The sequence below is a fragment of the Sceloporus undulatus genome, chromosome 1 (assembly GCF_019175285.1).
Source record: "Sceloporus undulatus isolate JIND9_A2432 ecotype Alabama chromosome 1, SceUnd_v1.1, whole genome shotgun sequence".
Classification (NCBI taxonomy): Eukaryota; Metazoa; Chordata; class Lepidosauria; order Squamata; family Phrynosomatidae; genus Sceloporus; species Sceloporus undulatus.
In genome coordinates, this window is record NC_056522.1 from 181,135,973 (window position 1) to 181,152,394 (window position 16,422).

Genomic DNA, 16,422 nt, shown 5'->3' on the forward strand with positions numbered 1-16,422 from the left:
GAATGGAACAGAAGACACACACAAAATTTGATTTTACTCCATCATAAATTGTTCAGTTATACTGTAGTCACAATGTGGAAACTGATAAACTATTTCAAAGAATAGAGGCAAGTGGTCAATCTTGGAGGGAAATGGGTATTTTTGGCTAGGGAAAAATGGCTTAAAACAATTATCTTCCAATGTCAATTTAACAGAAGCACAGCAACCAAATGAACTGCATTATGTTGTCTCACATGACTATAGAAAGAGTGTGGAGGAGTTCGTGTTTGCTAACTTCATTTCCTCTCCCACATAACTTCCTTTATATTAGTTAATGAAATCAAGATGAGAACCAAACTATTCCTGAGAGACATTGGAGTTTTCTTTGGGGAACAGTCACAAAGATGTCACCTTGCATCAGTCTTAGTTAAAGTATCTTTAATATTAAGGCATGCCAGCGCTTGGCACCTTGAAGGCTGAAATAAACAGAGGAGCCTATCATCTCTTGAGGTTGTTAGTGATGCATGATAATATAAAACAGACATGTACAAAGCTTTTGGCTAGAAATATCAAACAAAATAATACAGAGTGAGATGACCAACACTGTGATCCCTACGGACCAGGTCAAGTGCAAAAGCTAGGGCAAATGTGAGCAAACATGAGCAATTGAATATTTAAATCATCTCTTGGTGGAAGACAGAATGTTGCCTTTTCAGAAGTAGAAGAAAGTAGACATAGCATCAATAGTTCACTGAGAAGCTAAATGCTAGATGTCAGCAAACTGTACAATATATTAGGCTGATCAATACAGGCACCCCTCTATTAACAAAGCCTCCGACAAGGAAGCTCCTTTTTACAATTTTTTTCTGCCTGCCCAGATTCCCTTTTCTTTTTTTGCCCTCTGACTACCTTGATGCATTTGTGAGGATGGTCAAGGGGTGAAGAAATATGGCAGCATGACTGCAGTAAACAGTGCAATAAAGGCTGAGCGGGGAAAGAAGAGGATTCTAGTCTAGCCATTCTTGCTGCTGTTGTTGCTGTGTGTGCCTTGACTACAACAAACAAGCTAAACAGCTACAACCAGAATTCCTTACTGAGTATGCATGCAAAGAGGAAAGCAGGTAAATCTGTTTCATCAGCTACACCCAGCAAGATTTTGAAAAACATGGCTCTATAACTTGACCACCAAAATGGAAATGATAAGGATGTGATTTGTTTTATATTTGATGTTTTTAATTTGTTTTTTCTTTTCTATATGGTAATTTTATCTATTCCTCTTTTAATTGTTATTATCTTAGAATGTACGCCTTGGGCAGGCTTTTATATACTCTTTAATTTTACCGACTTTGTACAACGCTGTGTATAATTGCAGTGCTTTAGAAATAAAGTTTAATAATAAATAATAATAAGGAAAGTGGAGGCTGGTGAATGAACAGGTCGTCTCCAGAATACTTACATAGTATACATGTAGCACAGTGATTCCCAGACTCTGGTCCTCCCGGTGTTTTGGACTTCAGCTCCAAGAAGCCTCAGCCATCTTGGTCAGTGGTCTGGAATTCTGGGAGCTGAAGTCCAAAACAACTGGAAGACCAGAGTTTGGGAATCACTGATTGTAGCATAAGAAACTGTAGGTGGAACTCAATAAAGCAGACTCTGTGGATTGGTGGTTGTTGAGTCCAGGAACTAGGTAAGTTATGTGCCCTTGATATGGTTTTACTTACACACACACACACACACACACACACACACACACACACACCAGAAAAAGCAGGCTCATAGACCTAGATCCACATCTGTCACTGGAGATCCAGGTAGACACTGTGGCTTGGGACCAGCTATGATTTGCCAGCTACAGCTCTTCCTGGACAGGGATAATGTTGCCATTGCAGTTCATGCCCTAGAAACTACAGCATGCTCTATGTGGGGATGCCCTTAAAGAAAACATGGCAGCTGCATCATATAGAGACTGTAAAACATCAGTCTTGAAGGCTTACACTGGCTGGTAATATATTATTGGTTCAAATTCATAGTGCTGGCCACAAATTGAGAGAAATGCAACATTTATTTATTTTTTTTGCACAAAAAGACATCTTGCACAAAACAGAACTGCTTTGTTACTGTTGCAGCTGCTGCTGAAAGATTCCAGTCTTTCTACTTTCATACAAAGGTTCCAAAAAATCTCACAGAGGTTGAACCTGACCCTCTGTTGTTGGTGGATTTTTGAGGTTGTTTTTTTTTAAAGTCAGGAATGAGGAAAACTGAAAATATTAACATCTCCAGTTGTTAGATGTTAATGTCCCATCTGCAGGGGCAAAATATACTAGGAGAAGGGCTAAAATCACCTAAAACAGGGAGGTGGTTTGGACCTATTTTATTCTTGGCTTCAAAGCGTCTGATGTTTTATCTCTACTCACGTCCACAAGGCTCCACCATGACAAACATGAAGGCCTTTTGTTCATGAGATGAGGTACTGGTTTATGCCTGCCCTGGTATAACTGGGCTCTACCCTCCCATGCTCCATTCTTTGGACTGGCCAGGAAACAGTATTTCTTCCTAAGATTCTATCTTTTAATATAAGTAAATCTGTTCAACCTAACTCAAAACAATTGCCAAAACAGCATAAACTTAAAAGGTTCATTTACACAGAGAAAGGAGTGCTGAATTAGGCACAGCTATCTTATTATCTGGAAAACAAGTTCTATGACTACTGCATTTTATTTTCCATTAAAATGGGCTCTCGTAGACATGAACTGAAATGATATTTATGTTTCATTTCACAACAAATCCCTTTCATCACGGCCAGTCTTTTTTCCTAAGCTAATGACAAAAATATGACAATTTTAAGATTTAAGGAACCATGCTGTTTCTTACAGGAGATATGACTGTGGGAAATAGTTAACTCTTTAAAATTAGCATTCTCCAAAGATAAACAATGTTATCAGGACCTTAATGTTTTCTGACTGTTGTTATCTAGGGATGTATTGCTTTGCTAATTTTGCTCCTGATGGAAGCAATGTGTAATTTTAGCAGTTTTTCTTCCTCTTGTGATAAAGTTTTTAGAAACTACAGGTTTTTGAGGGCTATGTATAATTCAGGACACATTCTACACCAAATGTACATGTTATGGTATTTTTGCACAAAAAATCCCAGCATTTTCTCTACAAGTGCTTCTTGCAGAGAAAATGATGGTTCCTGTCAAACTACGTGTGAATTTTGGAAAAGTATGTTTTGAACTGTGAAGATTTTTTTTTCAGTCCACTCCTTGTCAGAGTTCTCCAACATTGGAGAAATACCCCCCTGTGTGAGGGAATTTGCATTTTAAAAATACTGCATTTTGCATTTAATCATATAGGTATAAGTCAACCTCACGCCATGACCCATGGATAGATCAACGGTAAAACTTGGAGTCTCCTTCAGTGTATGTATGTGTGCGTATGGCAAGAGTGACTTTCAATGATGCTTTTTTTCATCATTTCAGCCAGATGTGCAGGTGGGAGGGGAACTCTTAAACAAAAAGCAATATCAATCAATCCCCCAGGACTCTATCTGCTTGGCTCTTTCTTACTAAACTCCTCTCTGCACGGCATGGAGAAATCTGAAAGAGCTGCTACCATGTTTCCATAGTGACCTGTAAATAAGTCAACCTGCGATTTTGGGGTCAATTATTGGGCATAAATTTTTAGACATAGATGAATATATACAAGAAATGTTCAAATTTATGTGTAGGTCAACTTCAAAGTTCCTTCTGCACCCAAGATGGTAACTTTACTGATTGTTGCATATAGCTCCCAGAACCCACAAATATCATGATCACTGACTATGCTGGCTGGGAGATTTGGAAAACTGACATCTCTTAAGAAATTGTTTCAAGCTATAAGGAAGTTGTAATAGGCTGGGCTGCTTTTTAGATTCTGTTTGTCTCATTTAAGCTTTTGGAGTTGTAGACATGTATCAGAGTAGCATGTTAGGAAAATAAATGCCAGTTTGCTCTGGAAAGGGAGCGAGCCTAAGTGTAAACAAAGATAAGATGGAGGTAATAGATGGCTTATAATAACAATAATCCTGACAGTACAAGGTTACCGGCCCAGAGTCAGCAAGACACCTTCATACATAGAATCATATAGTTGGAAGAGACCTCAAGCTCCGTCCAGTCCAACCTCCTGCCAAAAAGGAAGACACAATCAAAGCACCCTTGACTGATGGTCATCCAGCCTCTGTTTAAAAACCTCCAAAAAAAGGAGACTCCACCACACTCCAAGTGTGTACACAAGAAAAGAAGGCACCAGTAGGTTAGGACATGTACACTGACTGAAAGAAATAAAATAGTCATGCTGCCTACCTTGCCTCAGATCTTTTCATTGGATAAAGGAGCAGGGGAGGAGAGGCTAAACCAAGGCTGAATAGAGTATAAAATAGAAACCTTTTGGGCAGCAAAGCACCACATTTTGCTCTCCACAAACTGGTCTGCCTCCAGGTTTCTGCCACCAGGCAACTGCTGATAACCAAACTCCTACATGTGGTAAGATCTTCCTTTTTTTGGGAGAGTATCACATTTTTAAGTAAGCAGACTTCCCTCTTCTGTTTTAAAGTTGAATGCGGGATGCAGCCTGGTATTATTACAGAGAAAATGCCGCTGATGTTGTCACCTGGCTGCATCCCTCCTAAAACCCAGCTAGAAGCTGTGCTCAAATAATCAATTTTCAAAGTTGGGAGCTTCCCAACTTTGGAAAATTTGCCATCTGAGCACGGATTTTAGCCAGGTTGTAAGCCAGGTGGTAGCATCGGCAGCATTTTCTTTGTGATAATACCCGACTGCATCCCACATTCAACTTTAAAATGGATAAGGTAATTTGGCTTATTTTAAAATGTGATAAGCTTCTCGATGGAACTAGTTATTTAATACTCAACCAAATACAGATTTATAGATGAGATTAAAGAGGCACACTAGGAGATGGGGTGTAACACTTTGCTATATAATTCTGTTAGGAGCATAAAACTGTGCCTAGACTGATTTAAGGTCTATGTAAGCTCTGCCGCTGAAGACAGAGTATTTATCTATGCTGCTTGTGCTACTAGAATAAACCTTAGTATTAAAGCTGCAATTTTTTTTCCTGTTAATGTCCTGATAAACCGAACTTAAGAATACCTAAGGGGAATTCTGGTGTTGGTCGGACTATTGGATAGATCTGAGTTCTGTAATGTTGGGAGCTTAGGTTACCAACATGACAACTCCTAGAAATCCTAAAAAGTTTGGACCAGCAGGTATAAGGCAAAGAACTTTCCATCTTCTACTAGATATAGGGGTAGAGGAACCACACCTGTGTCAGAATCCACTCCAGTGCCATATACTCTGGCTATCAGTGGCTTTGTAAACTCTCAGGCAGAGGTTTGCTACACCTGTTGGTTGATATTCTTTTAGGAAAAGAAGCAAGGGATTGAGACTCTAGACCTCTTCCAATGAAAGTACTGGTTCTGTCACTGAGCTATGACCTCCAATAGCCAAAAGACATTCTATTCCATTAGTTCAACACCACTGTTAGGGAAAAAAATGAATTATGAACAGAATTATGGGCACCATCATACTGTAACTTCATCCAGGAGATGGCAGTTCTACTGAAACAAATCAAAATATTTCATTCATTGAATGTTAAGTGACATAGCACTTGAAAGAAATTATTTGTGAGCTCCCTAGGCTACAGCCCTAATTTGCTAGGATAATAAAGCCTACAAGGCATTGTAGAGCAAATTGCTAATAACATTAGATACACAAAAGTCATGGACTATCTAGTAGAACAACATGTTCCAGCAAGGAATTTTTTTTTGGGGGGGGGGGGGTGCTTGTTAAAGCAAAGTTGTGCATTTCTCACAAAGAAAAATAGCCTGAGTACAAAGTTTATAATGGGTTTTACATACCATAAATTCCTGTTGAAATACAGGGGAATGCCTGCAAGACAAAAAAAGAAAGAAGAAGAAGAAGATGTAAATTAGGTTTTTCCACTTAGAATCACTTATTGTACAGAATCATTTGCTAAGAGGAAACCACAAGCTGCTTAGTGTAAAGAAATCTCTCCATTTAAGTCAACAGGTCCTGATGAAAGACACCTCTGAGTGCTCAAAGAAGTGCTCAAGAAACTAGGAAGCCATTTGCAATTTTCTCTAAGAACAGATAAGGTCCCATAGCACTTTGGGGAAAGGTAAACATACAGATCTTTCTTGAAACTAGTTAAAAGGGAGGAGGGACATGGGAGTTCTTCCAAAGAAAATGGCTTCAATAATCAAGAACCTATTACAAAACAATTGGCTTGCAAGTACTTAAAGGAAACTAGGGTGAGTGAGGCCAGCAGAGATTCATTAAGAACAAATAACAAACTGGAACCTTTATTTGATGTGGGAATCTATTGAGCAGAAAGATACTTGGCATCTTGGCTTTCAGCAATATTTCTCAAGAAATTCTCCTAAAGGAGAGCCAAGGAATATTCACCTAATATGCTTGAATTCTGCCGTTCCATCTCCTAAAGCATGGTTTTCTTCATGTCTTTCTCATAAAAGTCCTGTGAAACTGATTAAACTGCGAGAAAAACCTTCCTTTGGAAATTAAGTGTTTCTTGTTCAAAGACAATATGGAAGGGCCTCCACCACACCTATTGGCTTTGATGTCCTAATAGGTTCCGCCCCAGACCTTTGCCATCCAGAGTCTCTGCACAAACTTTCTTGTGTGCTAAATTCCCAACACTAGGAGAAAAGGACAATGTGTCTGATCACCTACAGCTAGGACAGCTGATGGGGGGATCGATTGCTGCAGAAGCAGTGAACCCACTCATGGTTTTACTGTTGCTCTGTTCAACTCTGTTCATGCTGGTCCTCATCCCTTTAGAGGCCTGACAGAGTCTCCATGCACTTTTGAACTCAAGTATATATTCATTGCCATTGCTCCACAATAAACAGAATACAGTACAGTATAGTATAGTACAGTTGGGCCTCCATCCACAGCTTGAAAATATTCCAAAAAATATACAAAATTTCAAACAGCATACCTTGATTTTATCATTTTATATAAAGAGCACATTTGACTATGCTATTACATTTAATGGGACTTGAGTATCTACAAATTTTGGTATCTATGGAGGGTGTTGGAACCAAACCCCAATGGATAGTACAGTGGGTCCTTGCTATCCACTGGGGTTTGTTTCCAGGACCCCAATGGATAACAAAATCCATGAATGTTCAAGTCCTATTAAACAATGCCCTAATAAATGTCCCTTATATACACTGGCAAAATAAAAGTTTGCTTTTTAGCTTTTTCAAAATATTTTCAATCCATGGATGCTTGAAGCTGTGGATTTAAAAAAAACTGGATTCAGACAGCAGACTGTATATTCATTATGAAGTTGAAAGCTTTCATGGCTGGCATCCATAGTTTTGTGTGGGTTTGTCCTTGTGACTGGAGCATGGCTTTGGCACAGCTTCTGGCCTCTTAGGACGCATGCATCATTTAAACAGCATACCTCCAAAGTGACCTGAGGCAGCTTTATTGTGGCCTGTCTGTTCGGGCCCAAAGTATGAGAGGACCATAAATCAGACATCACAGTCACATTTCCTCTGGGTACTCTGGAGTCAGCAAAAGGGCTCTACTTTGCAAAGGCAAGATGCCACCTGCAATGACTTGATTTTCAGTAAGGATGACAGGACTGGTCATTATCAACCACCATTTGACTCCCTCCTTTTTATTATTTATCCTACATTGTTGTTGTTGTTGTTGTTGTGTGCCTTCAACTAGTTTCTGACTTATGGTGACCCTAAGGCCATAAAGACTATCATGGAGTTTTCCTGGCAAATTTCTTCAGAGCGGGGTTGTCCTTGATACTTGTTTGCATTTTCAAGGAAAAATGACTGTGGGCAGCACTACAGAAAGTACTGGACTTCAGTATCCTCAGTTCTTCATATTTTCCTGTATTCTTGTAGTTATCCTCATAGTCAGCAAGCTTGCCTGCTGGCCAGCAGTTTCTCTTGAGCAAGGAAGTAAGAGATAATGAGTGGCTGCTGCAGATTCCTTTCAAAGCCCTGTTTTTCTTCACATTCTTCTTTTCTCAATCTCTTATTTTGAAGCTGGTTCGGAGTCTGGAACTGCCTACTCATATTGAGGTAGGAAGTAAACCAGCTGATTTGGCATAGCCTTACCTTCTCCAGGAAGAGGACTGGAATGTTCCTATTTACCCTGGATATGGTAGAACAGCCCTATAATCACTAGGCTCCTTCCCACTACCAAAAAGAGATAGGGCCTGAACAGACAGGCCAAAATAAAGCTGCTTCGGGTCACTTTGGAGGTATGCTGTTTAAATGACACACACATCTTAGGAAGCCAGCATTCCAGTCCTTAGGACTGGAGTGTGGCTTTGGCACAGCTTCCGGCCTCTTAGGATGCATGCAGCATTTCAATAGCATACCTCCAAAGTGACCCGAAGCAGCTTTATTTTGTTCTGTCTCTTCGGGCCCAAAGTTACTGTCTTACATTCTAATAGTGAATGTGTCCTCTCATTGTGGGTCCTTATGTAGCTTGAATTGCACCATCCATGTAGAAAAGAGGGATATCAGTAGGCTGGAAGGAAGCATATATTTTGCAGAACTGCCAAAAAAATTGCTTACTCTCTCCCCCCTTAAATAAATGCAAGCTGAGCCCAAATGTGCCACTCTGAGCCCTACTACTGAATATGCTTGATGGCCTTGGAACAGTGGCTGATCAGTTCAGCGAAAACAGAAAAGTGAGTGCAAGGTGATATGGGGATCATGGCTGGCTGAAACGCTGAAGAGGAATATAGCATGCATTGCAACATTTTATTATGCATCCCTCTAGTTAATACACCGATAACACATTATGAGGTAGCAGCGTGGAATTCTGATGAGGTTTGTTCCTTATCTACCATCCTTATAGATTATTTGGATAAAGGGGATAAAAACACAGATTAAAACAAACTACAGATGGTGAAACAGAAACGGTCTCCAACATAGCCTACTAATATTTGTAAAAGGAAAAATGGTCTAAGGCAGTAAAACAAAAATATCAAAAGTATTACACAGAAGCATTACACAGATTGGAAGCTATACAAATTGAATTGAAGTTCAACAATCTGATTTTGCAGGAAAAAAAGCAAGGACAAGAAAATATATATATATATATATATATATATATATATATATATATAAATTTATGAAGCCACTGTATATGAAAATGCAAGTAATGTATTGCTTGGACCTTATAATAAAATTTCTGGCATTTTGGATTCAGTTGGGATGCTTTCTTTTCAGTAAAATTTGGTGTACAAATGAAGAGTCATAGTGATGGCGAAAAAAGTTGAAAAAGCATGTCATAGGAAAGAAAGCTGAAGGGACAAGGTGTTCTTATGCCTTGAAAACAAATTAAGGAACAATATGGCAACAGTCTGCTAAAATTTAAATAGCTGTCATGGCAGGAAATGGAGAAAAATGGTTCACAGTTGCTTTGGAGGACAGGCCAATAAGTATGGTTTGTGGTGCCAGAAGTTACATTGAAGTTAAATATTATGAAGTACTTCCAAACAGTAGTCGAATTTACATCACTGAAAGTCTTCTGAAAAACATAAAAACAAAATAAAAACCCACAAGCTGTTCCTTGAATTTTAAAGGCAGTACCACCGGCTGTTCCAAAGTGGTAGGAAAACTTCCAACATGTTGAGAAAGTTCAAGTTATTTATTACATTTTTATCCTGCCTTTCCAACAGTTTTTGTAAAAAATAAATACCCTTGGAAACCAAAAGCATTTCACAAAGAAGCAACAGAACTATCACAAGATTATTATTGTTGTTGTTATTGTTGTTGTTGTTTCCATCCCACTTGTTTCCTAGACTGGGATTCAAAGCATCTTACAATGATTAAAAAGCATTGTATAAAGAGCAAGGAGCAAGGAAACAAACAGGTTCAGAGTGGCACAGTGACCAGATGGGAAAGGCCATGATAGTGAAACAGTCCAGTTCACTCAATCCAGTATGCAGGACTGACATCAGGCTTCAGAGACCACAGAAACTGGGGGAAAGGGGGCAACACAAAGCACCAAAGGATCATTTGGTTAAATATGCATTTGTGTGAATGCACATGTGGATGTGGGTTTGAGGTGCTTTGTTTTGTGGCAGTTTCCCTCTCAGGACAAATAGAGGCCAGGAGAGGGGTTTTGTTAAATCTGTGGCATGAATAGAACCCCCCCCCCCAATGCATACATCTTAATTCTACTATTTCAGCCTACACTGGGGTCTCTCATTGCTTTAAAGTGTTTATATCCCACCTTTTCTCCAAAGAGGTCAAGATGACTAAACAAGAATGAAGCCACCCTTATAAATTCTAGAACCAGTAGCATCACTAGGGGTGCAGACCACACAGGGTGACACAATGGAAGGCGGGTGACACCTAATTAGTGCCCCACCTCTCCATTATGCACCACAGCATGTGACAGGGAGGGAGAAGGCCTGATGCCACCCCAATCCCTGCCACTCAAGCTTTACATCCAAGTAGAGCATCATGCAACAGGGACTGGGGCGCTGGACCTTCTCCCTCCCTGCCATGCAAGGCTTTACTCATCAGTTGGGAGCACACTTTTGGCTTTGCCCCCTGCACCAGGTGACAACCTGGTGTGTGACACCAGTCTTGAGAACAGAGCATTCCTTTCAGTAACATCCTAACAGCAGGAGAAATTAACAGTTGCTCAACAAACTCATCACAAATATACAAACATGCATCTAAGGATGCGGACAGGAGTCCATAAAAACTTCTAGTAGATTTTTTCTCTCTCTTTCTCAAAAGTATGGCAGGAATCCTTTGCATCTTTGCAGCTATGGAGATTATCACACTCACCTTATCCCATCTTTTCTCTGATGGGATACATGCACGTTTAACTGTCAATAATGGATCTTATCACATTCTCATGAGGCTTGGCATACGCAGCTCATATGGAACCTGGGCTTATCCTGCGGCTTTTCAAGAAAATCCCATCCTTGAAAAGCCACGAGATAAACCAGGGTTGCATACAGGTTGCATACGGGTTGCATAAAGACAGCTTTGGGAAAATGCAATAAGATCCGCTATTGACAGTTAAACACACATGTATCCCATTGGAGAAAAGATGGGATAAGGCGCATGCGATAATCTCCTGTATTTTAGAATATCAACACAGACTTGCAGTAAATATAAAATGTAGTTTGGCTATTGAAGAACTACCCGTCCCTTTCTCTATTCACCAGCCAAAGATCTGAGGATGATCCCATATCCTACCATATGTTGTTAGGATCACCTGCAAACATATACATTGGGAGAATTTTTCATAAACCCTGAAAGTGCCTAGATTAAATGCATGCACAGTTCCTAATGTGTCTTGTTGTTGCTTGAATTTTACTCAATATTTATCTGTTTCTAAGACACCTTTTTAACCTTCAGTACAAAACATGTGTCCAACAAAGTAGATGTACACATCAAACTCCAAAATGGGAGTTATCAGGATTATAGAGCTTGAAATGAATTCCAAGACACAACCATTCTAGCCCCAGTTAACCAGGGTTCCAAAAAGTTGTATGCTAACATCAATGCCCAGCAGAAGGCATTTTAAACATAGACAATATGCGCTAAATAGACATAGGCTTCAAGCCTAAACCTTTAGAAAGTAGGTTTTTAGCACTAATAGTTTTTCATTTCCCATGGTTTTGTATGGTTTCAAATATTTTTGGATGACTCTTGCAATGGTGCATTGCCTTAAGTTGTAATGCCAACATAAACAACACAAAACATTTTTATACCTATGTCAAAATAAGCTAGATATCCAAGGACAACAAGATCACATGAATAAGATTTTGTTTGAGGCATAATTATTATATATTTCCCCCAAAAGTATAATTTTGAAGCCACTGTGGTGTTCTATACTTTCAAGAGATGAAAAGATGTTTGAAATTATGCATCATTATAATAGTAAAAGCTGGTATTTATCATGACCAGGGCATGGGACATTCATGAAAGAGAATGTCACTTGTTATTGCTCATTATCTACTCCCAGAGGGCAGCACATTACTGTTCCAAATACTACTGAGGTATTTTGGAACTTGCTACATTACTCATTAATAACATGCTTGGGAGTCATTTTCATCCGTTTATTATGTTTATTTGGTGGAAAAGCAAGCATGCTTTCATTTTTTTTAATAGTATGCATCACCAGAAAACTACCAAATGTCCCTGCCTATGCCAAAAATTGTACTTGAAAATGTCCCCCCCCCCCTTTGTAAATTATCTTACTTTTTCTTTCATTAAACTTTTTCTTCCTTACTTCATGTGAGGTACTTGGTATTAGCACCCAAGGAAAGTTCCTAAAACCTGGTGCTAATAATGTATCAGCAGAGCTAATACAAGTTTAGAAGCTTGACCTGAGCAGAGCAATGGAAGATTTCTTGGAGATTTCTCATCCATGGGGTTGCCATGAGATGTGATTGGAAAGAGGGCAGTTAACAACAACAAAAACAATTATTTTTAACATGTTTGCTTGATAAAGGAGCCAGTGAAGCTTCAAAAGTGTACACAATGTATCTTGTGCATGTTCATTAACCTACTAAAAGTATCACTGTTTTGTGGGTTTTGCATTTTGTTGTATACAGCTACTTGACACTCAATATTATGACACTAATCTGTAGTAGCACTGAAGAGCTGTAGTGCATAGTGCCTTACTAATACTGTAATCTCCCTGGTAGAAGGAAGCAAACTTGTCTAGCTTCACAATGCATTGATACTAAATGGTTCCCATTCAGAAAGAAACAAAGAAAGAGTAAGTGCTTTGGCAATGTGTGTGAGAGGAACCTTTGTCAGAGCACACATCTTTAAATAATCAAACAATAAAAAAATAGCCAAGTAACTCCTCTGAAATTGATACTTGGGATAATGTCAAATTGCCTCATTATCATGTGAATTTTGTAACATTTCCCAGTAAAGGAATATCCTGATTTTCTAGTACAATAGTACGGATATAGATTAAAAAAAAACAGCACCCTTGATAACCTACAAAGGAACAAAAATAACAAAAATTCATGCCTGTTTCATTTCCCCAACTATTTGGAAAAGACTGTTCTTTTCCAAAAAGACTATTCTAAAAAGAATAAATCTAAACGAATAGTCTAATAAAACGATTTCATTTCAACAATTGAAATGTTATTTAATAGAATCTTATAAAACTTGCTCCACTTCAAATGTTCAAACATGATCTGGGAATCCAGATCACACAACTCTACCCTAACGTAAGTGAAGAAGTGCCACATTTGGGACACAGTTATGAAACATTAAAAGCACCATGAGGAGGGCACAGCAATGGCATGAAAAGTGATGACATATAGAACCCAAGTGCTGCTTCCTTAAAAACATTGGTAGAGCAGTATGGGACATATACATTCCCATTCAAAAGCTAGACTTGAATAAAGATGCAGATTATGAAGGGTCTGTAATGTATGAACTGTGTATGCTTTCCTATAGGTTCAGGGTAAGGATGTGAAGAATACAGTGGCCCCTTGGTATCCACTAGGGTTTGGTTTCAGAACCCCCCACAGATGCCAAATAGATTAGATAGCTAGCTAGCTAGATAGCTAGCTAGCTAGCTAGATAGATAGATAGATGTTTTTATTCTATCAATGACCAGCAAGATCCAAAAAGATACAAAGCACAATACAAAGTGTGGCAATAAACTTCAAGTGATACACAATAAAACAAAATAAACACCAAAATCCATGGATGTTTAAGTCCCTTAAACACAATGGATAATAAAATTGTGTCCCTTATATTAAATGGCAAAATCAAGGTTTGCTTTCTGGCATTTACATATTTTTAAAAATATTTTCAAGCCATGGATGCTTGACTCCATGGATAAAGAATCCATGGATATGGATGGCCAACTGCAGTTGTTAATATTCACATTCTTGATGAAAAAAATGACACCCTGACACTCAAGATACCCTGCTTTTAAAAAGGTAGAGAGATCAGCTGCAAGTCTCTTCACGCATCAGGACTTGGAGAAATCTATACAAAAATACTTTTTCCATGCAGATAATTTGTTATGGGCAGAAAATGTATTTCCTGCACAAGAAATCACGTTTTTGTGCAGGTAATGCCTGAGGAAAAAATAACATTTTTTTTTTCTGCAGGAGATATATTGTCTGCATGGAGATGGTGTTCTTTTCTCACTTGTGTACCTCTTCTCATACTTTCCCCCATGGAAGAAAATCATTGAAATTATTTATTTGCATGCAAGAACAAAATGAGTCAAGGTTTAGATGCCTAATGTAGAACTATTGATGTATAACTAGAGCTTCAACAAAACCTCTAGAGCAATTATTCTGAACTGGAAAGAGATGTTGCAGATGCCATTAGATTTTGACACTCCAGGGCCCCTGCCAATGGGGCCCCTGGTGAAATCCAATATATAGAGCCAACCTTGTGAAGAACTAGTCGTCTAAAACAGGGTTTCTCAACCAGGGTTTCCCTGGGTTGCTAGGGGTTTCACAAGAGATTGTGATTGAAAAAAACAAACACCTTTTTTGGAGCTGGAATCAAATGAACCTCCAGGAAAAGTGTGTAGGTGGGCAGCAAATCCAAGAGGGTTGTTAACATGCTTATGTCCTGTGCTCCCCCACAAATCCCAAATGCTCGTGTTATAATAATTTTTATTCATCAGTTCTCTGAGGCCTAAAAATTATTTCAAGGTTTTCTTTGGGGTAAAATGATCGAGAAATGTTGCTCTGGAAGATTGCAAATGATGAGAAGAATGCTAAAGATGGGTGCAATGTTATACTGTATGGAGGCAAGAGAAAGGCAGACTGGATGTTTCACAGAAGAAATCCAACTCTAATGAGAGAGGTGTGCCTGGCAGTGTAACAACAATTAATCCTCTTAATTTCTGGGAGCATTTTTCCATTTGCCTCCTGCCTTAGAATCTACCTTGATCACAGTTAACTCAGCTGGAAAGCTGATGCTGTTCTAAAACCTCATCTTTCTGCTGGAAGCTCTGGCCAACATGAGTCAATATGTAAAAGAAAACAATAGTCCTCATTGAGATATACAGGAAGCCATTACTCAAGACTAATGATTATTTTTTCATTTAAAACAGGAGCTAAGCATGCAGCTTAACTGTAGGTACAGAGCCTTCCTTGATTCTATCTGTTGTGCTGTTAATTCACAAGCATTTTAAAAGAAAGAAAAATGCAGCCTGAAATATTGTCCAGTATCATAGATCACCCACCGCCTTGACTGTCCTGGTAGTAGAAATGGAACAGTCATTACACAAAAAACACCGGACTTCCAATGTTATATTTTCCTCATCAGGCCAAAAGAGGACTGAGTATGCTTGCAGGGGACATTCAGCATGTCAGAAGATGCTTCACTATTCCCGTGTCAGTTATTCTTCTGAACTAATTCCTTCCCAAGTCACAAAACTAAAAGTAGGGCAACTGATGAAATAATAATTTGCACTGGATTTAAGACCCGATTCTTTCTTCCCTCTCAACTCACACTTGTCCCCTAGAAAAAGCCCACTTCAACATCACATTCACACTACCTTGGCAAACAAACTTTTGAGATCGTGTAATTTCAGGATTAAACTAGCTGTGCAAATGCAGTCAACACTAATTTTTAAGCTTAAAATTCTAAATTTTAAATAGCAGTCATGGGAGCAATCAGGATCAGCATCCCTTTCCCCATCCTTGAACATCTCCCCAAAGCTGCTATTTATCATACGATGCAAAATTCCAAGGGCATCAACAGGAGTATTCCTTCTGGAAGGTAGTGCTTATAATTACAAATACAGGGAGGGAATGAGAGTGAAATGCCCACACATATACTTGTTATTGGGGAAACCCATCTTGTACATTGCCCTCCCTAACCTGATCAGAAGCCCCGTAGCTGCTATTTAAGGTTTTAAAGTTAAACACCTTGATTGCATTCATCTAGTTACAATCATGTACAGTTTAGCCCTTTCCCTAAAGGTTGTCCTGAGCTTTGCTTAGAAACTCACATAATGAGTGGGGTAAGCGCTGGTAACTCGCCTCTCAAATGTTGAGGAAGTGCATGCATGTGAATGCCTGGCATGTTTCCTCAATGTCGGGGAATAGTTGGCTTCCTCTAGCACAGTGCTTCTCAATTATTTTCTGTCATGCCCCCCCTAGGAAGAATAAAAAATTTCGCGCCCCCGCACGACTGTAAATAGTATCATTTGTCTATAAAATTGTTATAAGTACACCTCTGCATAACAAAGCCTCGCGCCCCCCCTTTACGGAGCCTCGCGCCCCCCCTGGGGGGCCCGCCCCACTATTTGAGAAAGGCTGCTCTAGCATCACTGAATCATTCGAGGAGAGGAAATTTCCCCTGAATGCATAGTTTCTGTTCAGAGGAAATTCCATCTCC

The 16,422-nt window shown here is 39.1% G+C and overlaps 1 protein-coding gene across 1 annotated transcript in view; it reads right to left on the minus strand.

Moving 5' to 3' along the window:
- Positions 1–16,422, minus strand: part of MACROD2 (mono-ADP ribosylhydrolase 2) — a 1,190,526-nt gene that overhangs the window by 484,276 nt on the left and 689,828 nt on the right. The window contains exon 7 of the mRNA XM_042468449.1: positions 5,893–5,923. Coding sequence (XP_042324383.1) covers positions 5,893–5,923 — 31 coding nt within the window. The remainder of the gene's footprint in view (positions 1–5,892; positions 5,924–16,422) is intronic.